Source organism: Phascolarctos cinereus, unplaced genomic scaffold (assembly GCF_003287225.1).
Source record: "Phascolarctos cinereus isolate Bilbo 61053 unplaced genomic scaffold, phaCin_HiC Scaffold_4;HRSCAF=312, whole genome shotgun sequence".
Taxonomy (NCBI): domain Eukaryota; kingdom Metazoa; phylum Chordata; class Mammalia; order Diprotodontia; family Phascolarctidae; genus Phascolarctos; species Phascolarctos cinereus.
This window is the reverse complement of record NW_027555847.1, coordinates 689,054,794-689,082,690: the sequence shown is the minus strand read 5'-3', so window position 1 is coordinate 689,082,690 and position 27,897 is coordinate 689,054,794. Positions and strand designations below refer to the sequence as shown.

At 35.2% G+C, this 27,897-nt stretch overlaps 1 protein-coding gene and 1 long non-coding RNA gene across 4 annotated transcripts in view; one reads left to right on the top strand and one right to left on the bottom strand.

The window, feature by feature from the left end:
* LOC110220357 (piwi-like protein 1) overlaps nucleotides 1–27,287 on the top strand; it is a 44,921-nt gene extending 17,634 nt beyond the window's left edge. For both annotated transcript variants that reach the window (XM_021004365.2, XM_021004364.2), the window contains exons 6-21: nucleotides 39–160; nucleotides 1,076–1,156; nucleotides 2,946–3,143; nucleotides 3,726–3,837; nucleotides 7,712–7,838; nucleotides 8,110–8,227; nucleotides 9,032–9,146; nucleotides 10,136–10,323; nucleotides 12,059–12,131; nucleotides 14,352–14,552; nucleotides 15,089–15,192; nucleotides 19,244–19,314; nucleotides 19,466–19,619; nucleotides 23,134–23,259; nucleotides 25,194–25,341; nucleotides 25,503–27,287. In XM_021004365.2, coding sequence (XP_020860024.1) covers nucleotides 39–160; nucleotides 1,076–1,156; nucleotides 2,946–3,143; nucleotides 3,726–3,837; nucleotides 7,712–7,838; nucleotides 8,110–8,227; nucleotides 9,032–9,146; nucleotides 10,136–10,323; nucleotides 12,059–12,131; nucleotides 14,352–14,552; nucleotides 15,089–15,192; nucleotides 19,244–19,314; nucleotides 19,466–19,619; nucleotides 23,134–23,259; nucleotides 25,194–25,341; nucleotides 25,503–25,619 — 2,055 coding nt within the window. In that variant the 3' untranslated portion in view covers nucleotides 25,620–27,287. The remainder of the gene's footprint in view (nucleotides 1–38; nucleotides 161–1,075; nucleotides 1,157–2,945; nucleotides 3,144–3,725; nucleotides 3,838–7,711; nucleotides 7,839–8,109; nucleotides 8,228–9,031; nucleotides 9,147–10,135; nucleotides 10,324–12,058; nucleotides 12,132–14,351; nucleotides 14,553–15,088; nucleotides 15,193–19,243; nucleotides 19,315–19,465; nucleotides 19,620–23,133; nucleotides 23,260–25,193; nucleotides 25,342–25,502) is intronic.
* Nucleotides 1–27,897, bottom strand: part of LOC110220359 (uncharacterized) — a 277,070-nt gene that overhangs the window by 205,491 nt on the left and 43,682 nt on the right. The gene's annotated exons all lie outside the window — the stretch shown is intronic.

Genomic DNA, 27,897 nt, shown 5'->3' with positions numbered 1-27,897 from the left:
GCTTAATAAAGGCTTTATTTACTCATGCTTTTTCACAGGTTACAGACGTGTTTAGTCAGATTCGGAATGGAGAAACTGTGAAGATAACAATCACTTTAACAAATGAACTTCCACCTACTTCGCCAACTTGTTTACAGTTTTATAACATTATTTTCAGAAGGTTTGTTAAAACTATATTTAGTGTCTTTTACTGAGAATGCTGAATGAATCTTCATGGGCAGCTAGGTGGTGCAGTAGATAGATTATATTTTTTCCACTAGGCGGTGGGGTTAAGTGACTTGTCCAGGGTCACACAGCTAGTAAGTGTCAAGTGTCTGAGGCCAGATTTGAACCTGGGTCCTCCTGACTCCAGGCCAGTGCTTTATCCATTGAGCCACCTAGCTGCCCCACATTTTATATTATTTAAAGATTTTTTTTCTATTCCTTACACTTACTGGTTTTAATTGTAATATTCTGTTACATTAATGTACCACATCTTATTTATTTGGCTATTCTCTCATTTGATGTTTAGGTGGATTCTAAGTTTTTCAGTTACAAATGACGCTGTTAGGAAAGACTTTAAATAGATGACTCTTTTTTGGTTTGTTTCTGATAACCCTGTCAGGGTGTATTCTCAATAAATAGACCTGAGTTAAAGGGTAGGATTATTTTTACCACATCCTGCTAGAGTGGTTTCCAAAAATGTTGTACAAGTTTGCAGTTATTCTAGGAATTAATAATGAATATACCTGTTTCTTCACAACCTTGTTAGCATTTAGTTTTGATATTTTAGATTACTTTGGCCAGTGTGGTGGATGTGACGTGGTATCACAGAGTTGTCTGAATTTGTCTCATTAATGAGGTTGATAGTTTTAAGATTAGTATGTAGCTCTTTGGGATCTTCAGTTGCCATGACCAAGAATCACAAAGGTTGGAGAGATTATAAGTTGATTGTAGGAAAAAGGAAAGCTCACACAGCAATTGATATCATAGATCCACCAGCATATATGTAGGATCAGTGTAGCAATACTGAGTAACCAAGGATGATAAAGTAAAACCAATGCCATTAAAACTTTTCTGATTTTTTTATTTCCAGGCTTTTGAAGATCATGAATTTGCAACAAATTGGACGTAATTATTATAATCCAAGTGATCCGATTAATATCCCAAATCATAGGTTAGTATATATCTTAGATATTTTGGGATTGGAAATGAAAATCTTATTTGATGGGTATTTTTCAAGTGTAGGAACTATTAGATAAAAAAGCTCATAGTAGAACCCTAGAATGTTAGAGCCAGAATAGAGTTAGACTACCTAATTACTAAATACGCCCTTTATTCAGATGAGGAAAAAGGCCCAAAGCACTGAAGTGTGAGCCCAAAGGTCTTTCAGTCTGTTTCTGCTATTAAAAGTTTAATGACATGTTCAGCTTCCTGGTATACATCAAGTATAAATTAGAAGTCTTCTTTTTTTAAATCTAGGTTGCTGGTACCACATTATAGGATTTTAAAATTTTTATTCTTTTTTGTTGAGGGTAAGGTGAGGAAGGAATCATAAGGCAGGAAGGGCAGCAAAGGGCCTTTTAGGTTGATTGAAAGTAGTTTAATACTACAAGTGCTAAATTTATAAACTCTGGCCAAATCTTGTAAATTTTTGGATGTCTCAAGACAATATGGATTTAACAGCCAAAATCATAAGATAAATTAGTCCACTAAACCTGAATATTTGCTGCTTTTTATTTTCACTGATTAGGTAAACTTTTAAAATGACATTACCAGTGCATTATACTACTTGACATTAATCTAGCCACAGTTCATTTTATAAACTCTTACATTGGTCAGAATCAAAGGATCTGCCAAAAGGCAACACATGAAGTGGAAGGATTTGGAGTTGAGAGATGTGGGCTGAGATGGAATCTCGTTACCCCATATACTCTACTTGTGACCTTGGGGCAAGACATTTAACTGTTTGTGCTTAAGTTGTTGCATATGCCAATTGAAGGGGTGGGATGAATTGACCCTACAGCCAAGAGGCTGTAGTGTCTTGGGCTATGTATCTGTGATTTCAGAATTAAAAGAGGCCTCAGATTTCTAATCCATCCGACTGCCACCTGAACAGTTTACCCTCCTACATACACTATCTCCATCAACTGGCCCTTAGCTTTTAATTGAAGACTTTTAGTGAAGGGAAATTCACCACATCTGGAGGTAGACCATTTCCCCTTTGGTCACCTCTAATTTTGCTAGGAAGTTTTTCCTTATATTAATCCTGAATGTGTGTTTTTTTTCTTCCTAGTTCTGGTTTATTGGACCAAGCAGAAAAAAATTTAACTCTCATCCCTTTTTGACAGATTTTCAGATATGTGAAGAAAATTACCATGTCTCTATTGAATCCTTTCTTTCCCAAGCTAAACATTCTTAAACCAGTATGATTATAGCATGATCTTGAGAATCTTCATATTTTTCACACTCTTCTATATGTTCTCCAGCTTAGTGAAATCTTTCCTAAAAAATAGTGACCAGAACATAATACTTGATAATGTGTTTTGACTGGGCCAGGGTAGAATGAGATGATCACCAGGACACTTAGTGAGGGGCAGACTTAAGATTTCACTAGCTCTTTTGGCTACTATAACACAATTTCTAGTCATTTTGAATTTGCAGGTCAGTAAATACTACCCTTCCTTCCAGTCTTTCAGATGAACTGTTAAACAGTTCATCTACTATATATCCCTCTGTGGAAATGATTTTGAAATAAGTTTGACATTCTCCCTCCCGCCCCCAAAAAACCTAATGATGGTTTAAAGGGACTAATCAGAGTACTGAATGAAACTTAAAAGCTTTCACGGATGTAAAGCATAGAAAAGAAGTGAAAGAAATCTGGATTATGGGTCATGTGTAAATTTAAGATAGAGTATTATGCATTTACAATAAAGCCTCTAAAAATTTTTTACACTCTTTTACAGGTTGGTAATTTGGCCAGGATTCACTACCTCTATTCTTCAGTATGAGAATAATATTATGCTGTGCACTGATGTAAGCCATAAGGTTCTTCGAAGTGAAACTGTTTTAGATTTTATGCTCAGCCTGTATCAACAGTTTGGTGAACACCGATTTCAAGAACAAGTCTCTAAAGAATTAATAGGATTAATCGTTCTTACCAAGTGAGAAAGCTCCGTTTGCTTTTACTTTATAATTTTCTAAAGTCTTTCCATAAATTCTTCACAGTAAGGGTGCGTTACTCTTAATACATGTTCTCTTCATAAGTACTGACTACACCTGTGGCTGACAGGACAGTTAAATTCTTAAGAGAAGGAGTACAGAAGTAAGGGAGAAATAGTTGTCCCCTTTGGCCCATTTCAGAATTACGTAGCTTTGTTTAAAGGACTGCCTTGCTGTACGTCTTACATATACTTTGAAGTGCAAAAGCAACATCATCAGAACATCTTTAATGGCCTGTTTTTCTAGAGTGTTAGTTCACAGTGGCCACCTCCCTCAATTATCCATAACAGCTTCTTCAGAATGTCTTTCTTTCTGGGTCTTTTAAATATTGCATTTAGAGCTAACTAAAAAAAAAATTTCTCTAGGAAAAAACCAACCTTTTAATTTAAAATTTCATCACCCTCAGAGCTTTTAAATCAGAAGAACCACTTAGCTACTATTCATTCAGTTGCCTAATCTTATTTATAGTAAAAGTTTGCAGTTGTCACTTCTGGATTATTGAAATTCCTGGAATTACTTCACAGGTACAACAATAAAACCTATAGAGTAGATGATATTGACTGGGAGCAGAATCCAAGAAGCACCTTTAAAAAAGCAGATGGCTCTGAAATCAGCTTTTTAGACTACTACAGAAAGGTATAAAAATAAGCTTTAAGAAACTTATGTGATTCCCTTTTTTTCTCATTTATGATCTCAAGGTAGGTTATAATGATATACACAGAATAAAAACATATGCATATATACACCTACACAGTAAGATGCATTAGTACCTTATTTATCTGGATGTCACCTTTCAGCAGTTTCAGCTATCTAGGAAGAAGAGGAAGGGCCTCCGAGCAGCCACAATCACTGTCATAAAGCTCATGTGCCTTGAGACTCTTCACTTGGTGCTCGTTTATTATGATTTTCTTAGCCACAAAGCTATCATGTTGAGTTTAGTTGTCTGGTTTCCCAGCCCATGGCTGATGAAAATGAGACTGCTAGAGACATATGCACACTTAAAGCAGCAAGAACTAACAGTTGGCACATTGGTCATTGAGGAGAAAACATAAAAAGGCAAAGCCCCAAAGCATGGCAATCTGGAGACAGACAATTCATGGAGTAGTCAATGCACTGGAGTAACTAACCCTTGAGAGTCATCCCTCTATTTTAGGATATTTTGCAATAATAATGACTTTTTGTCATCAGAAAAAAAGAATTAAGTATTCACCAGACTGTTTTGAAAAAGCAGGCTAGTGAGTAATAAAACTTAGAATGGGTTCCATCAGAAAGGGCTAAAATAAACGTTTTGTTACTTAGAAACATAAACTTCCGTTATCTGGAAAAACCTGGTTCCATGTAACTCCTTTTTCAGGGATGCCAGATAAATGAAGTTGTTTCTTTTTTTCATCTCATAGGTAATTTTCAACTCAAAGGTATTTTGGTGGTGATGACAAAGGGGACAGTGAGAGAGAGCTAGGGAAATCTCTCTTTTCTGGTTAATAGGCACTTAAAGTTTATTCAATTAAATGAATACTTGATAAGGTCCAATATACAAAGTTTTCCAGGGCTGTCTGAGTGAATATGGCAAGGGTGAGGGGTAATATTTTTGACATTTTAGAAACAAGTGTAAATAACAAAATGGATGTTGAAAAGTTTTAGGTTCAAGGCTAGAATTTATGCAGATATCAAGGTCATCTATGCAAGCATTCCAGAAAGATTTTCCTCTAGCCTGACTTAGAACAGATCTAACTTGATGTAAAAAGCCACTTGTAAGGGAAGAGTGGGGACACTAGGACAGCTGATTATACTGACTGATAACTGTTATTGATCAGCTATTTCAATCATGTCCAACTCTTTCTGACCCCATTTGGCATTTTCTTGGTAAAGATACTGGAGTGGTTTGCAATTTTCTTATTTAGTTCATTTTATAGATGAGAAAACTGAGGCAAACAGGGTTAAGTAACTTGCCCAAGGTCACCTAGCTAGTAAATGTCTGAGGCTGGACTTGAACTTAGGGAGATGAATCTTCCTGACCCCATGGGTTCTATATCCACTGTACCACCTAGCTGTCTGTGATAACTATAGGTAGGCTTAATTAACAAAGGGGCAATGGGGACTAGCATTAGAGGTTTATGTTTTGTTTTTTTAAGCCTTCTAGGCCTGAGATGATGACAAAGCCTTGATTTAAGGTGGTAATGGTAGAAATATAGAAGTGTTCCTCAGCTACTCCTTTCCTTCCTTAATAAAGCCTTGAAATTATAGCAGAGAGAAAGGTATGGGTGGTCTAGAAGGCATTTTGATCCATCAGTCACAACAATTGGACATTACTCGTTGTGAGAAGGTGGATGATTAGACCTTACTATATTATTATTAGACATTACTATATATTCTTCAGTGGCTGCGAATCTTGGGTGTAGGCAGTGCCCTGACATTGACAAACTGGAGGACAACCCAGATATGATAAGATGTGAAACTATACAATAAAGAAATCAGTTGAAAATAAGTAGTAAGTAATATTTAGGTTGAAGAGAGAACTACTTAGGGAAGATACCTGTAACCTTCAAGTATTTGGAGGACTCTTTGGAATAGGATCAGATTTGTTTTATTTGTCTCTTGGAAGGATTAACAAGTAGTTGGTGTATAGGCATATTTCATCTTTACATTAAGAAAACTATTTAAAATGAGCTGTCATAAGTGATAGTGAGTAGCTTGTTATTGGGGTCTAAAGGAGAGAGGCTAGATAACATCAGGAATGTTATAAATGGGATTCCTGCTCTATGATGAAACTATATGATTTTTGAGGTCTTTTCCAACTCTGATGTTCTGTAACTGTGACAGAAGAATCAGCATGGCATAACGCAGAGGTGTCTAAAACGTGACACACAACACTCCCAAGTGTAGCCCAAACCATATTAAAATAAATTTAACAAAATTAATATAAAATAAAACAAAATATAGATATTACATTTCAAAACTAAGTCAACATGCAGCCCACAGGGAGCCTTATGTACAGTTTAATTACCCCCATTTCTGTTTGAGTTTGACAGCACAGGTGTATTGGATAGAGAGCGGGCCTTGGAGCAAGTAAGACCTTAATTTCGAGCTTTGTCTGTGATACACTGTTAGTGTGACTGGGCTCACTTAACGTCTCAGTGCTCTGGACAACTTTCTGAGCTTCAATGTTGTAGCAAAGGTGCAGTCTGCATTGGTAAAAGGGGTTTGCTCATCCAGGAATTTTCCTTAACAATGAAATCATAGGAAGGAAGGAAGAAGTGGCACTTGGGTAGAATGGGTTGGATATAAGGAATTAAGACCCATAAGTAAGAAACTTTTTAATCTCTCTCAAGATTAGTGAGACTGAATAAGCAAAACTAAGAAGAAAGGAACACTTAGTCAAGTTAGCTATTGGGGATAACTGGTTAAATGTGTTGTAGACAGTGTTGTATGAATCTGAACTGGAGTGGTGGGAAGTCCAGTGAATTGACATATGACAACATATGAGTAGTGATAAAACTAAGGGAGACAAGATGGTTCCCTGAGAGATTCCTCAGTGGCTTGATACAACCACACAGAATAAATCACCAAAATTGCTAAAGGCATAGGAATTGGGTGAGAAAGAAGTATTTACAGAAATTGGAGAAAGTGAACAGGCATAATTTACTGTCAAAAGCTTTGAAAACTACCCGAATTTGGCCTTGAAGATATCCTTAGAATTTAGGAATTACAGTTGAGAGAATCCAAGAGGAAGTTTGTCATATAAGAATATACAGAGATACATCAGTATCTACCATTAAAAATGTTTTTTTACTTACAATAGGCCATTTAAAAAATAGTCTGCAATTTATATATTTGCTTTTTTATGATGCACATGGAATATCATCTCATTGTTTGTTTTAATGTACAATATGACTCTCTATTACAAGTATTAGAAGGACTTAGTATTAAAATGCCTATAACCTGGTTTCACAGTATAGGCTCCCTTAAAAAGAGCATTAGAGTTAAGTTCCTTTTAAAGAAGCTAAGACTCTAATTGGAATAGACTTGGACAAGGAGGATAGTGAAGACGAAAACTTCAGAGTATAAGTTTGACATGTGACTTGTGAAACAAAGACATGGTATCTCTTAAAGATTTAGAGCTGGAAGGCTTTAGTGACTGTCCAGCTCCCTTATTTTAGAAGTAAAATGATGCCCAAGGAGGTTAAGTGACCCACTTCACTGGGATTCAAACGTAGATCTCCTGACTACTAACTCCATAACACCACAAAAACTTTTCTTTACATAACTAGTATTTGCAGTTAGTTGTCTCAGTATTCAGTGAGGCTATTGGTAAGAGCATTCTAGTATGTCTTTTGGCCATGAAAATACATAGGGAAAAAAGTGACATTATTTCCAAGGTATACAAACTAAGATAGCTATTAGCATGCATTCTTGTTTTCAAAAGTATACTAAAGTTTGCTTGTTATTGTGACTATTACTAAGGATATTTGTTAATGGTCTTTAAAAAGTCTTTCTTGCTTCTATTAAATAGCAATATAACACAGAAATCACGGACTTAAAACAGCCAGTTTTGGTCAGCCAGCCTAAGAGGAGGAGGGGCCCTGGTGGTATATTACCAGGACCTGCTTTGCTCATGCCTGAACTCTGCTTCCTCACAGGTATTAAATTTTATTTGCTCTGGAGAGAGATGACTAGCTTACTTTGTACTTAACTTTAGTTTTTCTAGAGTTAATTAACTCCTTAAAATTTTCTGGCCTCTGTATTTGAAAGACATGAATTAACCTTATTTGTGCTTCCTGCTTCTCAGCTCCTTCAGTTTCTTCTGTGTCTACTGTTACTACTCTATTCCCCTTCTTCGCCCATTTTCCTAATTTTCTAAGTAAAGAAATACTTTTGTTTAAACATATCTGCACATATTTTCATTTAAAGGTCTAACTGATAAAATGCGCAATGATTTTAATGTGATGAAAGATTTAGCTGTTCATACAAGACTGACACCAGAACAAAGGCAACGTGAAGTTGGAAGACTCATTGACTATATTCACAAGTAGGTGTCCTGAAAAAAAATATAATGGGCTAAATGACTTATTAAATAAAATTTTTATATTCATCAGTGATTACAATATATGATAATTTGTCAGAATTTCACTTAAATAATCTCAATATATTTAGTGAGTGAAGTATCACATAGAATTTCAGAGTTAGAAAGGACCTCAGTACAACACATAATCGAAAACATGCCCAACAAGACAAGTAGCTTTTGCAGTAGCTAATCCTTTTATGAAAACTAAATCTGCCTCTTTGCAGCTCCCATTCATTTCTTCTAGTTCTTCCCTTGGGGTCAAGTACATATGTTTGTTATATGTATGAAAAATCATGTGTTCGAATCTCTTCTAGACTAAAATCCTCAGGTCTTTTAGCCAGTGCTGTACATGGCATAGACTCGAGGCCTTTCATCACTTTTGGTTGTCCTCCTGTGGTTCTTCCCCTTCTTATCAATGTCTTTCCTAATTTGGTGTATAGAATTGAACACAATAGTTCAGATGTGGTCTGCCCAGGATAGAGCACAGTAGGGTAGAAAAGCAGAATTTATTTAGACAAATCTAGTAATTAAGCAGCTTTGCATGGATGATTCAGTAGAAGTAAGCAACCTGAGGGATCAAAAACATGAGAGGAAGCAAAATGAAACAAGATGATAGCAAATACATAAGGTATTTTGTGGTTACTTCTGTGAAAATAAAAAATATCCTGAAGAAAAAAAAAATCTAAAAATGCTGACCCTAATAATTTCCTTGGGGCTATAGCTTATTGTTTTGATTTGTTTTTGTGTCCTAATATTCTAAATTAACAGAGATGACAATGTTCAGAAGGAGCTTCGTGACTGGGGTTTGAGCTTTGACTCCAACTTACTGTCATTCTCAGGAAGAATACTGCAAGCAGAAAAGATTCACCAAGGAGGAAAAACAGTTAAGATTTCCTAAGCTGCTTTCTATAAAGTCAATTTGGTTAAAAGTAAAATAGTTGAATTCAGTCATATACTTTACAAAGTTAGAAGACTATTCTTCTTTAAGAATATGAGAGGGTGGAGGATGGGACATGGTAGAAAAGGGATTATTAGAACTTAGATTGTAGAGTAGATCTTTTCAAACATTGTGTCAGGAACACAGCTAGCACTGCTACCCTGTATACCTTGGATTTTTTGCACACTTTGGCCAAAGAAATTGTTGCCCTGCCTTCCAAGTAAGGGTACAGGACAGAATGTACTTTAGGCACAAGGCTGATTTTTAAAATGGGGAGGGTGGTGGTAAAGATTTGGAGGGATTGCCACTTACATCAGGATACTAAGAAGAAAGTTCTAAATACTTGATATGACATACAGCATTTTATGAGATTAGTTTAGCTTCTGTAAAATATAGTGATAAGTGGTTTTTTAACCAAACAGTTCTTAGCTGCTTATGATATATGTATAGTGCTTTGCTGCAATTATTTTTATAATAGTATATCAAAAAGGTCGATTTACAGAATCGCAACTAAACTTGGTTTGGGGAATTCTCAGGATATCTTTTCTCAAGGATCACATAGGGTTTTTTTAAAGTGCTAATTTATATTGCAAAACACAGGTTATATATCCTACTTTTAAAAGGAAAACGGTAGGTTAGAAAAGCAAAAATTTTTGTAACAGTTCTAGCTATTTTCTACATAATAAAGTCATAATAAAAATAATGATGTCTGAATTAAAGAAGGTAGTGTCTAAGAACAGTACTACCTTAGAACTGAAAATTTTAAATCAATTTTATTAATTTTGTTGCATATTAAATCAGTTTTAGACACACTTAGGAATAAAATGTTCTTTTGTAAACCATGATAACCATAGCTTTTATGAGAGTAGGACTTAAATACAGTTTAGCTGGTGACAGCTTGCTTTTATAATTTGTTTTCAAATTTTCTCTTCTAGTTTGACTACAATCCACAATTTGCAGATTGGTCAAAAGAAACAAGAGGTGCTCCATTAATTAGTGTCAAACCACTAGATAATTGGTTATTGATTTATACCCGAAGAAATTATGAGGCTGCCAATTCACTAATACAAAACCTATTTAAAGTTACACCTGCCATGGGCATACAAATGAAAAAAGCAATAATGTAAGTACAATTTTAAATAAATTCCAACTTTCTCAGATTTTGGATGTTGACTATTAGTACACTACACTAAATTTAAACCTGAAGAAATAATGGAAAACCCGTTTCAGATATGTTTGAAAAGTGAGAAATACTGTACTGATGTTTTGGAATTTAGCTTCCTAAAGGCCTAGAGAAAACATTTTGAGTATCATAATATTGAAAGGTTAATAACTTATTACAAAATATGAAGCTCATGTTCCCTTTTCCCTTAAAACAAATGATTATCAAATATAAGCAGCACATGTTCAACAGATCTATTGATATTTTGGTGACAGTACTTATAAGTAAGCATTAAAATAATTTATTCAAAGATTATATAAATTTTATAGAGATTATGTAAATACATATTATGATTATTATTTCCATGATATTATTTAATCTTCTAATGATAAATATGAAAAAATGACTGTGTGGCGAGTATGAAACTGATAACATCTGGGTCACTGAATGAAGACAACTATGTTAATTTTTGTGAGCCTCCTCAACAGCTTATTTTCTTAACTGTGTTGATGACATAAACTTGAATCATTTTGATCTTTTGCATACACTATAAGAAGAGCTTGAATAAAAATGAGTTCTCTACAATTCTTCCACTTAAACTTAAAAGGAAAAATTAGCATCACCATGAAGCCCCTCTTTCTAAGTGGCCTTTGCTTCATCTTTGCCAAGGAAAAGAAAGTTAAGTTAAAGAAGAGCTATTTGCTTGTCATCGCCTGGGACAAAAAGAAGAAAGAATCAGTGAATCAGTCTTTCCCTTCTGTTAATACCTTTATGGTCTTATGGGCCCACACCACTGCCACCTCTAGCCCAATGGAAAGCTATGGGATGGGCACCCGTTTGAAAGAAAAACTCCTTCAGTCCTAAGTATAAAGTCCTTTTGCTGACAGATGGTTACCCTCGACTTCCGAGTCATACTGTGTCTGAAGTCAAGCTGACTGAAAGGAAAAACATTGGATCCGGATACTTGTTAACTCTGCATAATTCTGGCCGAGCTTAGTTCCTGCACAAAAAAAAAAGAGATGAAGCATTTTGACAGTTGTTGGAAGTTAGTAATGAATGTGGACAGGCTGGTACTCAGAAATTCCTTATTTAGAATATGAGGAATGTGATGCTTTGAGTACAGTTGTAGCATTTAAAGTGTGTTTGTTATTGTTATTAAATATTAATTTTTCATTACTGGAAAATTGCTCCCATCTCCTTTATTTCTAAGGCATTTTTTTTAAAAAACAAACTTCCCATATTTTAGCAGCATTTATTTTGGGCACAGATAGATGGCACGATGGAGAGAGCACCCAGCCTGGCCTCAGGAAGACCTGAGTTCAAGCCAGCCTAAGATACCTGTCAGTTAACCTCTGTTTGCCTCAGTTTCCTCAACTTTAAAATGGGGTAATAACAGTACTTAACTTCCCAGTTGTTGTGAGGATCAGATGAGATATAATCATGAAGTGCTTAGCACAGTGCCTGGCATATAGTAAGTGCTGCATAAATCTTAGCTATTATTATTATTGTTGAAGTTTGGGTTTGTGTCCTTAATGTATTTTTTTTTAATTTTTCTTTTCAACTTTGGGTTTCATGGATCATTTCTCAGTATGTAAAATCTTAAGTTAATGTGATTTGTATGAATTCCGTCTGCCCTACAATTACATGAATCTTTAATTTTTGCTGCTTTCTGAATGTAAACTAATGATTTTCCTAGGATTGAAGTGGATGATAGAACTGAAGCCTATCTTCGAGTCTTACAGCAAAAGGTTACATCAGATACACAGATTGTAAGTAGCTAATTTATGCCTGTACAATTTAAAAGTTTAAGATCGAGCTCTTTAGAACTTGGAATGTATTCCCCCCCCCCCGAAAAGTGCTTTGTAATTGGGGATGTAAGGTTCCCAGGCTAGCTTGGAAAAGCCTATTTAATTTGGTACTATCCTATGTTCTTGAAGGGCTAAAACCAAAGCACTCCATACACTATGCTAATATTTATCTGGAATGCCTTTGCTCATGCTAGTCCCTTTTCTCTGTCTCATACTTCACCCTCACTCCATTATTTTTAATTTTCCCATTCAGAGTTTAATACAAACCTTAACTCCTTCATAAACATGTCATCAAACTTCTTTTAACTCTATATATCAATATATTTAGCTCTTCACCTATTCTCAGTTCAACTGTATTTACAATACGTACCCCCTCCACTTAGTACTCATTTATCAGTTTGTTTCCTATATATTAGTCTTGTTTCTCAACTAGATTATTACCTCCCCACCTTCCAAGGATTAGTCCAGTATATAGTGGTCTAGAGTAAGAATCAAGAGGAAGGACTTTAGAGAGGGTCCCCATGATAAGCTCCTTTGATCGCATGATCTTTTGGCATCCCTAGTGCCTTGAAAGTATAAAGCACCTAAATTACTTCAAGAGTGTATTAAATCTAGTACATTGTTCAATTGTGGAGGTTACTTCCAGATCTAAATCTATGACTTTATAGTTTTTTTTTTTCTGCTAGTTTTGTAATACATATGATAGTGACTTGTTGATTTACTTTTATTACTTTAACTTACTGATTCCTGAGGAAATTATATAAGCACTGTATCGATGCCTGCCCTTTCTAAAGTGCTATTTGACCAGTGGGCAAGTGTAGTATGTTGGGAGGATGCAAACAGCCTTTAGATAAAAATGAATTTTGGGCTGGGGCATAAAGGAATAGGGATTATGTTCTTTCTAGGCCCTTTATTCCTATAATTAAATGTCACCCTCAGGCTACTGTTGCTGTATTTAGCCAAATTGTGAAGGGACACAAAAGGAGTAGTGTTGGAAACATTTTCACCAATCTGCCAAAGGAAACTAAACAAATACTTACTAGTAGCGGTTATGAGCTAAGTAGTAGGAGAGAAAAAAGGTTGAGAAATAGGTCCCTATTTGTAGAACGCTCACAACTGAGTGGTGCAGGGATATGACAGAAATAACTACGATACGAAATTATACATAAGCGTGAGAAGAGGAATAAAGAACTTCGTAAGTGAAGGATCATTACTGGGGCAAGGAATGTAGATGGCTCTATGGAGAGACTACGTATGACCTGTCTTAGCAGGTAGTATGTTAAAATGAGGTAGAAGAAAAGTGTATTTATTGCCAACTGTGAGGAACAGTGTGATTTAAAAGGAGGCAGGACCAGCTAGAGATCCAGTTATCTAGCTAGAGTATAGGGTATGTGGGGGGAAAATCAGATTTATCTTACTCTAGATTGTCTTTATTGTGTTAAATAAATAGCACTTACACTTCCTGTATAATTGCTTGAGAATTGTTTTTCTCCTCCAACTGAATTTCATTTGAACGTTTCATTTGAATTTATATCCTGCATATGGCCTCCTCTTCCCTCGCCATCCACCCCCCACCTTAATAAGTTTTTATTGGGGCAGCTAGGTGGCACGGTGGGTCTGGAGGCAGGAAAACTCATCTTCCTGAATTCAAATCTCAGACACTTACTAGCTGTGTGACCCCAGGCAAGTCACTTGACCCAGTGTGCCTCAGTTTCCTCATGTGTAAAATTATCTGGAGAAGGAAATGGCAAACCACTCTGTTATTTTTGACAAGAAACCCCAAATGGGGTCACAGAGAGTCAGACATGTCTGCAAAATGACTGAACAACAACGAAGTTTCATCATTTTAAAATATCACCATAATTTCCTAAAGTATTCCTCCCTCCCAGAAAAGCCATTCCACATAGACAGTATCTTAAAGACAAATGAGAAAAATGAAAAGAAGTTGGATAACCTATCAGAATATCAAATGTCTTAAAAATATGTGCAGTGTGAACCTTTCACTACTGTAAATGCATGGGGGAGTAGGGAGTGGGACGGGTGGGGTGGTGGTATTTTCTCTCTCAGGCCATTTTGTGGTAGTCAAGAAATAGTTACCTCATCTATTTCAATAATTTGTCTAGTGAAGTTAAGCTGAAATTCTTATACTTTTGGTTGTTTTTCTTTGTTTTTCCCCCTAAGGTAGTTTGTCTGTTGTCTAGTAATAGGAAAGACAAGTATGATGCAATAAAAAAATACTTATGTACAGACTGTCCTACTCCAAGTCAATGTGTGATAGCAAGAACCTTAGGCAAGCAACAAACTGTAATGGCCATTGCTACAAAGATCGCCCTTCAGATGAACTGCAAGATGGGAGGAGAGCTTTGGAGGGTTGATATGCCTGTAAGTTTGATTTTACTGTGCTCTTGTTTTTGACGCGTTTAGTTTGTCTGGGTCTAACAATAGTTACATAGAGATCTAAGATTTTATGATGGTTTTAAGCCACTTAAGTTAGGTGATTAGAATGGCAGTTAATTTAGAGCAGAAATCCAAATAAAGTAAGTGAAAAAATAAAGGACTCAGGTAAAACTTCTCTATTGCATCTCATAATTTAAGAGTGGTCAATTTTAATTATTCACTTAAACATAGAAATGGCTAAATATGAAAGGAAAAAAACTAAATTAGTACTTAAAATCAACTAGTAATACTTGTATTCATTTTAAGAAAATGTATCTCCTTGATTTTGTTAAAAATATTTTTGTTGATATATTTTGGGTTTTATATCACATTTCTCAACATAGATAGTCCTCTACCCCCATATCTCTTTAGGGCCAAGACTGGTCATTATTAATTTTTTATCATTTGGTTTTACATCTCCTTGATTTAAATTGTTATAGTTGTAATTTACGTGACTAAATTTGCTTTTTTCCCCCCTTAAGCTAAAGTTAGCAATGATTATTGGTATTGATTGTTACCATGACACTACAGCTGGGCGACGATCAAACGCAGGATTTGTTGCTAGTATCAATGAAGGAATGACACGGTAAGGAAGATTTGCTGTAGAAAAGCTTGAGTGCATTTTACAGGTGTGACACAAATGCAGAGACCAAACAACTCAAGGAAGAAGGGAGGATGAGTTGGTGGGTAGTATTCTTTTCTGTGGCCAATGTCTCTCTAATCCTTTGGCTACTTAGTTTTCCTGGGACACTCTCAGTGGAAGCCAAGGCCTAGTGAACTCTCCCACATTGAAATCATCTCTAAAGGAACTGGAGAGATAGCTATTGGACTTCAGAAGTTGAGGAGAAGCAAGAAGTGTCACTGGTTTATAGAAGGATACAAAAGACTTGGTGGCTAGGGTCTAGGTAGAAGAGCTAGGAGTGGTATAAAGAGAGCCATTTTTCTTTTGGAAAGGGCAAAAACTAATAACTCTTCTATTTGTCTGATGGCCAAAACTTATTTTTTTAAAAATACATTTATTCATATTTTTTGTTTTTATATTACCTCTTTCTCACTGTACCTTTCACCTTTCCCTCATTCTACAGAGCTATCTCTTATAATAAAGAATAATAAAAGAAAAAAATAGTTCCACAGGCAAAAAAACCCCCCAAAACAACCTATCAGAGAACTCTTAAATGCAGTAGGAGCAGAGTAAGGTGTCTCATATTTCTTCTTTGAGGTCAAGCTTAATTTATAATTCCACAGCATTTAGTTTGTTTTGTTGTTCCTTATATTTAGACTGTTGTAGTCACTGGGTATATTGTTTTCCTAATTCTGCTCGATTCACTTAGTGTCAGTTCTCCTGTCTTTTTGTGTTTCTCTGTATTCACCATTTCTTACAGCACAGTAATATTCCATTATATTTATGTATCCTAGTTTGTTTAGCCCTTCCCCTACTGATGGTATTTACTTTCTTTCTAACTCTGGAATCTCTGGGTCAAAGTATTTTAATTTTAGTCACTTTTTTTGCATAATTGCAGATTACTTTCCAGAATGGTTATACCATTTCAGTTATACCTAAAATACATTAATGTGCCTGTCTTTTCAAAACTACTGCAACATTGACTATCTCCTGTTGTTTTGCTTTGCCTTTCTTTGAACAGTTGGCAGTACTACTTTTGAGAATTGTGTGTTCATATCCTTGGCCAAAGTGTTTTGTAAGATTTAATAATAGAACTTAGACTATTCCTGAGGTTGTGTGTGTGTGTGTGTGTGTGTGTGTGAGAGAGAGAGAGAGAGAGAGAGAGAGAGAGAGAGAGAGAGAGAGAGAGAGAGAGAGAGAGAGATTATTGCTGTATAAGGCTACATAGCCATTTCAAATAACTGATAACTAACTGACTACCTTTAACTTATTTGGTAAAGCCTTCCCTTTGATTAAAAAAAGTTTGCTTCCTTACCACTGAATAACACATGTCATATAGAGATGATGTGTAAAGAAAGCTATGTTTGGAATTACAGTATTTTTGTTCAAATTTTGGCTTCTGACATTGTGGGACCTTGGACCAATCAACCTGAGTCCCATGTTCTTAATCTGGAAACTGAGGGTATTGAAATAATTAAAAAAAAAAAGATGAGCATTATAGTTCTAAAACTATCTTTCTTCAACTTAAAAGACAGTTTGTATTCCAAAATTTGTTTATAAATCTTGCTTGAAACTCTCGTGCCAATTTTTCTGTAAAATAAACTTCATTGTCCAACTTTTTTAAGCGCTTAATATTTTTAATATGTTGTAAACTCCATTAGGTAAGGGACTGTGCCTTAATCTCTTTAGTTCTCCTAGCACAAAGCTACACATAGATACTTAATAAATGTTTAGTAAGGAAGTTCTTTCTGCCTCAAAGTGAGCTGAATTAGGTGTGATTATGTATTTATAATTAAGTACATGATGCGAGGTAATAGGAAATGCTCTGTCAGGGTAGAAATACGGAACAATTGGGGAGATATCCATATTTGAGTCTTAAGAAAATTTTCACAGGTAGCAATGAAGCAAAAAGCATATCTAGTTTAAGGAACAGCATAAACAAAGGCTTGTCCATTAGACAGTGTGGGATTTTCATGGGTGGGTGAGGGGATAAATAATGTTCTAAATGAGCTGGAATACAGCACACTTTGGGGAAATGTATGTTAAGAGCTGGAAAAGTAGGGATTATGGAATGACTTGAATGCTAAGGAATTGGAACTTTATTGTATAGGGAATTAGATTGAAGGATTTTGAGTAGAAAAATGACATGATTTAGAGCAGTGTGTTCAGAAGATTAATTTAATCAGCAGTACGATGGATGGATTATTGGGGGTGTGAAGAAGCCATATAGTAATGGGAAGCTTAATAGGATGGTGGCTGGGGGAATATAAAAGGAATGATTCTGAGAGAGATTGGGATTCATGAGTTGCAAAATGTTCATTAGGTCCCCAGGACAGCCCCAAACTACCAATTCAACTACCTTGAAAGCAGCCAAACTATATAGTCTGTTTAAACTTGCATTTATTGACTACTTTAGAATGTTATCCTTTAAAAAAAGATAAAGCCTTTATTTGGAGGAAGTAATAACGTGCCAGTTACCTCAGAAGGAAAGGTTTAAGTACATTAAAATCACTTTTCTAAGATTTAGGGAGATTTTGCAAATAGAATAAAGCACATAGAGCCTATTAATTATTCTGTTGCTTTATTATGTGCAGTGTTGATGTGGGACTTTCACTGATCTCTAACATAAAACATGAATGAAAAAAAAATTATGGCCTCTTAGGAGCTAGGACATCTAGATCCTTGCCTAATCTAGCCTCCTTTGACAAATGTGTGTTTTATTATCTAATGTGTACTTCTTCATTTTTACTTCTTAAAATCCCTAGCCTCTGTTGAAATTCAGTTCATGTGCTAGCTCTTAAACCACTTTTCCTAATTCTCTCTCCTCCTTTGTCCCCCAGATAGATCCAGGCATTAGTGCTGTCTCCCTCCTGAAATTACTTTTGATTTACCCATGTGATTACATGCTGTTTATCTCCCCACAGAATTGAAGCTTGAGGATAGGGTTTGTTTCATTTTTCCATTTCCCAAGCACATAGCGTGGTGCCCTTTATATGTTAAGCTTTATGAATAAACTTGTTGAATTATATAGTGAATGTGTACTTGAAGTGGATCTATGATATTGTGTAGATGGCTTCTTCTACTAATACAGATTACTGCCCATTCTCTGACTCTTTTCAACGTTCTTCTATTGTATGTTACCCACAAGAGATCCATCCAATAGGCCGAGCTCTTCATTTAGATTTCATGATATTGTAAGGATAATGACTGGCCCATCTTTTCCACCAGCAATATATTTCTGACATGTTTACCCTACATGGCCTATGCAGGCCTCATTTATAATGTTTCTTCTTGTTTGTACCCAGTGACTCATGACAGTAGCACTTAGTCAGCTTTTTTGAGGAAGATTATAAAATTCTATATTACATGGCCTCATAACACCATTAGCAGAATACTGATTTTTAAAAAACATGGGCTTCTCTTCCATAGAGAAGCTTGGGGGTCATTAAAAGAACCATACAGTTTACTAAGGACAGTCTATTCTACTCTACTTCTTTTTGGTTATGGGCCCAGCTCACTGTCCATTTTCAGTGGTTCACCAAGATTCTACGTATACGGGGTGGGGTGTGTGTGTATATATATATACATACATATATATATATATATACACACACACACACACACATATACATACTATATATACACACATATACATGTGTGTATATGTTTATGTATGTGTGTATGTGTATATATATCTATATCTATCTGTGTGTGTGTATATATGTATGTGTGTGTATATATGTGTATATATATGTATATATATGTGTATATATATGTGTGTATATATATATATATATATATATATATATATATACATATATATATATATTGATGAGCCCTATGATGTAGAGATTCACTGTTTGCCAACATTTTGTATTAGGAGGGATTACGTATGTTCAGCACTGATAAACTTATGTAGAAATGTAATGATATATGTTATATTCTTGGCTTTAAGTTTTTTTTGTTTTTATGTACAGTTTTAAGACATTAATAGTTTCTGTTTTTCTCTGAAAAGCTGGTTTTCTCGCTGTGTCTTTCAAGATAGAGGTCAGGAACTAGTAGATGGGCTCAAGGTCTGCTTACAAGGTAAGGATCTGATTAGCATCTTACTTTGGTTCTAAAAGGAAGCCACATTTAAAAGCACCATCATTGTAAAATACTGAGCCAGAATTTGTCAGAAATGCAAACTACTGTTCAGGCTTTTGTTCTTTTAAAAACTTTGTTGATTTTTTTTCAGCTGCATTGAGGGCCTGGAATAGTTACAATGAATATATGCCTAGTCGAATTGTTGTATATCGGGATGGTGTAGGTGATGGCCAACTGAAAACCTTGGTTAATTATGAAGTACCACAGTTTTTGGACTGCCTAAAATCTGTTGGTAAAGGTTACAAGTAAGCACACAATATAAAATGACTTTGTATGTTATTCTCATGATCTTCTAAAACTGTTTGTTGTAACTATAGGTGAAAAGTATGTTAAGTATGGTTTAAAAAATGTATAATTGGACTTGAACTGATGGTAGGAAGTAAAGGATATTTATTTCCTTTCTCATTTTATCTTCTCAACAAAGCAGAGTAGGAATGATAAGAGTAAAATTAAAATCCTTTCAAGGAACAACTAAATTTTTGCTTTATATCTCATGCTCCACTGTTCAGGAAACTTTTTGGTTACAGTTGCTGCCTTGAAAGGATGCAGGCAACCAGGAAAGGTAGTATCTGTACCAGCATTCCTGTTCTTCTCTCTTTGGAATTCTACCTATTTTTTCCCCTTGAACTTATTATCTATACCACTGATTTAGTTACTAATTAGATACTTCTAACTAAATTTTTATGATTAATAACCTCAGTATTTCTTTTCTTTTTGTCCCTTTTTACTCACCATCCCTAAATAGTAAGCTCCCTGAATGCAGGGACTGAGCCTCATACTTTTTCTTTAAGTACCTAGCCTCTAAGCCTATGGGTAATAAAATTTTTATATGGTTCTTTGGATCTTGATTGAAAATTCCAGAAAAAGTTTGTACAAGGATTTTCTCCCTCCCTAAGCAAAATTGACAATTTCTATTTTATATTTAAAAGGGAAAGTAAGGAAATTGCTATATAGGCTAGATACTACTTTTGTTTTATTCAACTTTTAGAGTTGATCTAATGGCTGAAAAGTATACCACAGCCCTAAGACTACAGGGTACTAGACCATTTTTTCCTCTGTAAAATAAAATATGATACTTGCTTTCCACATTAGGACATTTTAAGTTTTTTATTCTGTTGAAAATTGGGGAAAAACATTTTAAGTCTATGACCAACTAAACTATTATTGCCTCCCTATATTGACTGCTATTCCTCTTATACACACATAGACACACAACATTGATAAATCAGGACTTTTGGTAAACAGCTTTTCTTTTTGCTATTGATTTTTTTCTCTGATCATACAAATCCTATTTTACCTGCCCATTAACTGCTTGGGAAACCTGGAAGTATAGTACATATACTACATACATAGAGCATATGCCAGTGTCAACAATATCACCTGCCTTATTTCACTAGCTCTTTTAATGTTGTTAGTTCACCTAAGTAATATGCTAATTTTCCTTTGGCTCCATGTCACACAGGAGAGAGTATCCCATCCCCAGGAAATAGATCACCATCAGTGTCAAAGTTAACATGCCCATTCAAAACAGAGGAAAATGGTACTGAGGATCAGAGAGTACCAAAGTCTGGAAGTACAAGTTTCCTGTCACAAAGCTAGAGGACCTTCCTCTGAGATCTTGGCACAAAAGCAAAATATTCTATAGGGAGAGAACTGATAGCATGTAGGATTGAAGGACCATGGAGCTGTTTGTCAATTGATGGCAAAAATAAAACAAAAAACACTGAGAAATGTTCCCAACAATTGTTCATTTCAGTCATGTTTTACTTTTTGTGAGATTTGGCAAAGATAGTGGAGATGTTTGCCATTTCCTTCTCCAGCTCATTTGACAGATAAGGAAACTGAGACAAAACAGAGCTAAGTGACTGGCTAGTCACACAGCTAGTAAGTGTCTGAGGCTAGATTTGAATTCAGGTCTTCCTGACTTCAGGCCCAGCACTCTATTCAGTGTGGACCTAGCTGCCCCTTATAAGCAATGATTTCCATTAAAAAAATAGCCAAGTATGGTTGAATTACTAGTTATTTTTTTAATGACTCAAAATAATTTTTCATGACTACCATTCAAAGAAAATAATTAGTACATTAAAAAAAAGGATGAAATTTTTTCCCCCTGTGATAACGTATCAAATTGCCCCCTTTACCTCCTAAGCTTTTTGCTTTAGTTTGAATGAAGCCAGTAGCTACTTGTAGGAAATTGAGATTATTTTGATGATTTTTTTAAAAGTTACTAAACAATAGACAGGGCATTAGATCTGGAGAAGGAAGACTTGGGTTCCAATTCTTCCAATCCCTATCATGCTCTAGGTTTCAGTATCTTATTTATACAGAGGAATTAAACTTAATTAAATTGAGGCCCTACCAGCTTTAAAGTCCTAATTATAATCCAATCCTTCTACTTGATTTCTAAGGTTTTTACAAGTATATCTAGGAAGGAAGTAGCAATGGTAGCAGAAAAGCTCACTATTTCTTTAATTGGCTTTCAAGAAAGTTCTTTATTTGATTCAGTTGTATAGGAGATGCCTTTCTCTTGGTCTATCCACATGCATTATTTATTGCTGTAGGACCTTGTTTAGGTTTCTCTCTATAACAGTGGTTCTCAAAATTGGCCTTTATAACCACTTTGTGTAGGACAAAGAAACCTGTGAGGTATATGCCCTGTTTACTTGCCACTGGGGGAAAAAAACTCAAGGAAATATTGGGTATTTACTGTGTGTATAATAAAGTTCTGAGTGCAATGAGGATATAATAGTGTGAGAAGCATTCCTGTTAAGGGTGCTTTCTGTCTAGCTGGACAGAGTTAACACTCAAATTTAAAAACAACCTGACAAGGTAAGTGCTAAATGAATGTTATATATTTATTTATACAGTAAATGCTGTTCAGAGGTCAGAGGACAGGAAAATTCTGTTCATTTGAGGTTATTAGGAGAAAAGCTTCACATAGATGCAAATTTTGTATACACTGGGACAAAGGACACACACTTTTACCAGAGCAGAGACTCTGCTGGAGGAGAGTAGCAGAAGATTGTGCTATACAAAGCTTAAAATAACATGAGGAGTGCAGAATTTATCCTGTATGATGGTAGTGAGCCACTGTATAGGATTTCTATCTGAGGCCTCACCTACTATGTGGAAGGTACTATGCTAAGTTCTTCTATTTGGGACTTGGATTCAAAATAGATGAGGAATAGGATAAGATGCTGGAGCTAGGAAGTCAGATTTAGGTCCTAAATTTTATAATACATAAAAAAAAATCATCTCTGCTTTTTGTGAAAATTCAGTGACAAAGACTATTATATACTTTGTTTCCAAAAGGAATAGTAAAACATATCTCCAAATTATAATAAAAAGCTTACAGATTACACTCCTCACACACCCCACATTCCTGGGTATTTGGACACAGTCTTACCAAAAGAATCATTAGGTATACTGGAATTAAGTTTATACTGTGTTTGAAGAACTTTTAAAAAGGAGATTTTAAACGTGTGATAGTCATGCAATGATAATAGTAGGGAAGGAAGAGGTTCTGAATGATACTGTCTATTCCACTGTTTTCTATGCTGCTATCCAATAATTCCTTCCTGGTACTGCCACCTTAATATTGTTTCTGGTAGAATTAATGCCTATAATACCATGCAGGAAATATGCCCTGCAGAGCTGTTTGATTTCATGGTCCTTTTAAAAAAATAATATAGAAATGCTTTCAAAACTTTCAAGGGGTGACTTTATGATACATGTGACTACATTTTATTAATCCTTAAGCCCAAGACTAACAGTAATTGTGGTGAAGAAACGAGTGAATGCCAGATTTTTTGCACAGTCTGGAGGAAGACTTCAAAATCCACTTCCTGGGACGGTTATTGATGTGGAAGTTACCAGACCAGAATGGTAAGTTCTACACTGGGAATCCAATAAAGCAGAAAGACTTCCTGGATGAAGTCTTCTTAACACTATTATTGTACTTCTTTTCTGTAATCTCACTATATGTAGACTTAACAAGTTTGCTCTTTGATTCCTGACATTTATTTTTATAGATTCTAAGTTCATCTTCATGATTAATTTGTCCGGTTAAACTCAACATAGACCCAATTGTACATTGCTTTGTATATTCCCCTCAACTCTACCCCCACCCCAGATAATTTTCTTTTTCCTCTAAGACCTTTTCCAATTACATTTTTTGTTATTTATTTTTTCCTTATTAGTATTTCATTTCCCCCTCAATTACTTGTAAAGATAGTTTTCAGCATTCATTATTGTAAAATTTTGAGTTCCAAATTTTTCTCCCTCCCCTTCTGCCTCCCCAAGACAGCAATCAATCTGATATAGATTATACATATACAATTGTGATAAACATATTTCCACATTAGAGAACTAATTTTCTAACCCAAATTCTTAACACCTCACTTATATTTCTTGGAGATTCAGAATAAAGCTGTTGGGGGTGGGGAAGAACCTCTAGGCAACAAAGCCAAATATATCCTTTTTTCCAGAGCTATCTTTTGTTCATCACCTAACCAGTTGTTTATGAAGTATGAAGCTAATTAGAAACAGCATGTTGATTACGGAGGAGAAAGCTGTATGTTCCCTGTATAAAAAAAGAGTAGAGCAATCTGTGGTCATTTAGTGTATGAATAAAGCACTCATTCAGTAAACGTATATTAGGTGCCTATTTTGTGCTTAAGTATTGGGATAAGCTAGGATCGGGGGTACAAAGACTACAAATTAAAGTCTTTGCCCTTACATTCTACAGGGAGGAAACTGTATGTCCACAGATGAGAGTAAGGTCTCTCCCACCATGGATATAATCCATCATCAAATAACTTCAGGTTCAATTCAACAACCATTTATTTTATATTCTAAGCTTAATCCAGTCAATGAGTACAGTAACCCATAGTATTTACACACGATAGGTTCTACTAACCAATCCTAAACGCTCAACAAACGTTAAATAGAAGACGCTGTTAGGCAAACAAGCTCTCCTGATCAAACCTGCTACTTGGTAGCCAGGAGCCTTGAAATCTGGCCAGATATGGACATCTACATCTACAATATAGCTGATGGGAAATTAGCTTGAATTACAGCTTGATAAAACAATTTATGCTCATGCTGACCCAGAGTCATTAAGGGTTAAATTAAATTTAACATATTGTATTTAACAAAAGGAAGTACATATGCAGTCTAGAAAGATGCGTTAGAATTAAGTGAATTTTCCAGATAACAACTATTACAATCCAAATCTAAAAATTACTTTTGTGATTTAGTTGGTAACATTTTCACTTCCAATTTGTCTCTCAGGCAGATGTTAATTTTCAGGAGGGTGGTTCAAAATGGCTCTGGGTGACAAGGTGAGACTTGAAAATACTGCAGAGCTAATTAATTTCTTCTTGTTAGTAGCCACATAGCCTTAATTTTTCACAAGTTGCATTTGTGCTTCATTGTTAAAACTGACAGAGACATTACAGAAAGTACCATTATCATTTTCTAATAGTTAACATCAATAAATGTCTGAAGTAGAGTAACTGAAGTGACATGATAATAGTGTTTTGTTCTAAAACTCCTCAACCAAGAGGGTAAAACAAAATATTTGTATTTATTGACTTTAAGCATCTCTTGTCAATTTTTCATTAAACTTTTTGTTCATTTAACACTTAGATACTTGAAGGTATCAAATCAGTTAAAATATTGTAAATAGCACCTTGCAAAACTTTTAGTGTTATATAATGCTAAGATTATTATTATTATTATTATTATGAATTGCTTTGCCTCATACTTTTTCAGTTTTTACAATTTAGCACTACATGTGTGGGTCTTATAATTTGCAGGTATGACTTTTTTATTGTGAGCCAGGCTGTAAGAAGTGGCAGTGTTTCTCCTACACATTATAATGTAATCTATGACAACAGTGGCCTGAAACCAGACCATATACAACGATTAACTTACAAGCTCTGCCATGTGTATTATAACTGGCCAGTAAGTATTTTCCATATTGACATTTTTTTTCAAATTGGTAACTACTATTGTAAAAATTTCAGTCTACATTAGCTTGTATTCATTTAATATTGATAGCATTTATTGGCTTATCAATAAATTTTATTTCTAATAACTTTGCTCTCCTCTCTTCTCTCCCAAAGGGTGTCATTAGAGTTCCAGCTCCTTGCCAGTATGCTCACAAACTGGCTTTCCTTGTTGGCCAAAGTATTCACAAAGAACCTAATCTGTCACTGTCAAATCGTCTTTATTACCTCTGAACTGTAGAAGAACACAGTAGTCTTGAAAGACTAGCTTCATAGATTTTTTTTTTTCCTTTTTGCAAATGGAGCTTTTGGAAGTCTTCCCAGATGAAACATTTTCCCCCCTTAACAGCTGTAAAATGGAAAGGGAGATAAGAAAAGTGAATTCTATTGCCAACTCTACTATTGACTCATTGTGTGACTATGCAAGTAACTCATTTTACAGATGGGGAAACTGAAAGAAGAACATTTATCTTGCTTTTTACCTCTCACAAGGATGTTATAGTGGTTTCATGATAAAATCTGGATACAGCACTTGAAGCACCAAACAAAAAGGCTGTTTGGGAAAACATTGGGCATTACTCATGTTGGATTACTTCTGGAAACAAGTGTAATTGTAAATTATATAGTTTTTTAAAATTGATATTAGGAATGCCGATATTGTGGGGCAGTTTTATTTTGGGTTTTTTTTAACCTCCTTTATCTTAAAGATATGATTTGCCATTTACAGATAAAAGCTATACAAGATGGGGAGAAGCTAGAAAGAGCAAACTGACATTTTAAAGTTGGAAGCTTCTAGTGATAGAAAACAGTTTGGTGCCTTTCCACCAGTGGAATAAATCACGGGCTATATTGGCATAATTCATGGTGTTTTTTCCCATCATTCTACTTGTTGTTGAAGATTTTGAAATGTGACATTCTATCATATTAGCTATATTATGTTCTGACAAGGTATTGTAAACAGAAGAGAACATTAAAAGTCTTTTTAGTTGAATTCAAAACTTTTTTTTAATTGGAAAGTATATTCATTACTTATTTTCTCTGAGTTCATGTTGAAATATTCTGCTCAGAAGTTGAAAGAATTCTCCATGCTCTAATTTTCTCTTACTACTTAAGGGATAAGGTATATTAGAAAAACAAAACTAAGAATGAGAAAATCTCAAAAGGATATTTAAGTCTAAGTGAGAAGGAAGGAAAAGGCAGCTCAATTTTAACTCTAAATGTCATCAGGGTGAAGTTAGATAGGTTTTTCTTAGGTTGGTGACTTGACTTACCCACACTAAAACTGATAGAGAATTTCTTAAAGGGAGCAGACAAAAGAACAGTTAGGTGGCTACTCAATATTTGAAGAATTAGTGCACGTTGAAATCAACAACTGTTCTCTCAACTTCCGTGCATGCAGTTTCAGCATTGTCATTCAACATGGACAGCAACATAAAGATAGCAACAGACACTGTAAATTTACAGTGATGTAGTTTGTTTTAAAATATGTTACTATTATATTTGCATCTTGTTGTGCTGGTTATACCTTCTGAACCTGTTGGAAAGTTTTATTTAAAAATTCCCAAAGCCACTCAATCAGCAACACTTTTTTTTTTTGGAGGGGGGCCTGCTTGCTCATGTCTAATTTCCTTCCCTCAAGTATTTTGGAGATTAGGGAAAAGCAGTATTTTGTGGAACTCTAGAAAGAAAATTGATGACCCAAAGCCCCAAGTATAAACGATGTTCAAGTTTATCACAACATTAGAAGAGTACATTTGTGAGAGAAACTAACTTGCAGATTGTTAAGGGATGGAATAAATTGTCAGCTTGTAAGCTCCAACAGGGCAGGAACTATGTCTTGATTATTTTTGTTTCTCCCCCAGCACCTGCACAGTGCTTTGAACATAGTAGGCGCTTAATAAATGGTTGTTGAATTAATTTTGTCTGTTTAATTTTATCCATTTACACAAATGAGCTAAACTTTCACTTGTGCAAGCACCAAAAACTCTATTCCTCTTAAAGCCCACCCAGGATTCTCTAAGTGGGCAAAACTTGGTTTGTGGAAAGTTATTTTTAAAAGTTGCTTTAAAGGGGCAGGTAGGTGGCGCAGTAGATAGGGCTCTGGCCTTGAGTCAGGAGGACCCGAGTTCAAATGTGACCTCAGACACTTGACACTAGCTGTGTGACCCTGGGCAGGTCACTTAACCCTGACTGCCTCACCAAAAAGCAAAAAAAACCCCAAACCCAACTTTTTTTTTTTTAAAGTTCATCTTTGTGTATGCAATTTTGAGTTTTTCGAACTTACTGGAAAATAGTTGCCTGGACAAACTACACGCAGCAAATGAAATTGTCACCAGCCAAAACTCTGGTTTTACCTGTTTACCTGTTACTTTCTTGTTCAGGCATAGGCCAGCTGTTCAATCTGCCACTCATGGAACTTCACGGTTTCCTTTGTGTATAAGGTTTATACAAGTTTCTCCTTGTTCATATGCAGCCACTCATTTATTTCATCTTAAAATATTGTAATAAAAAC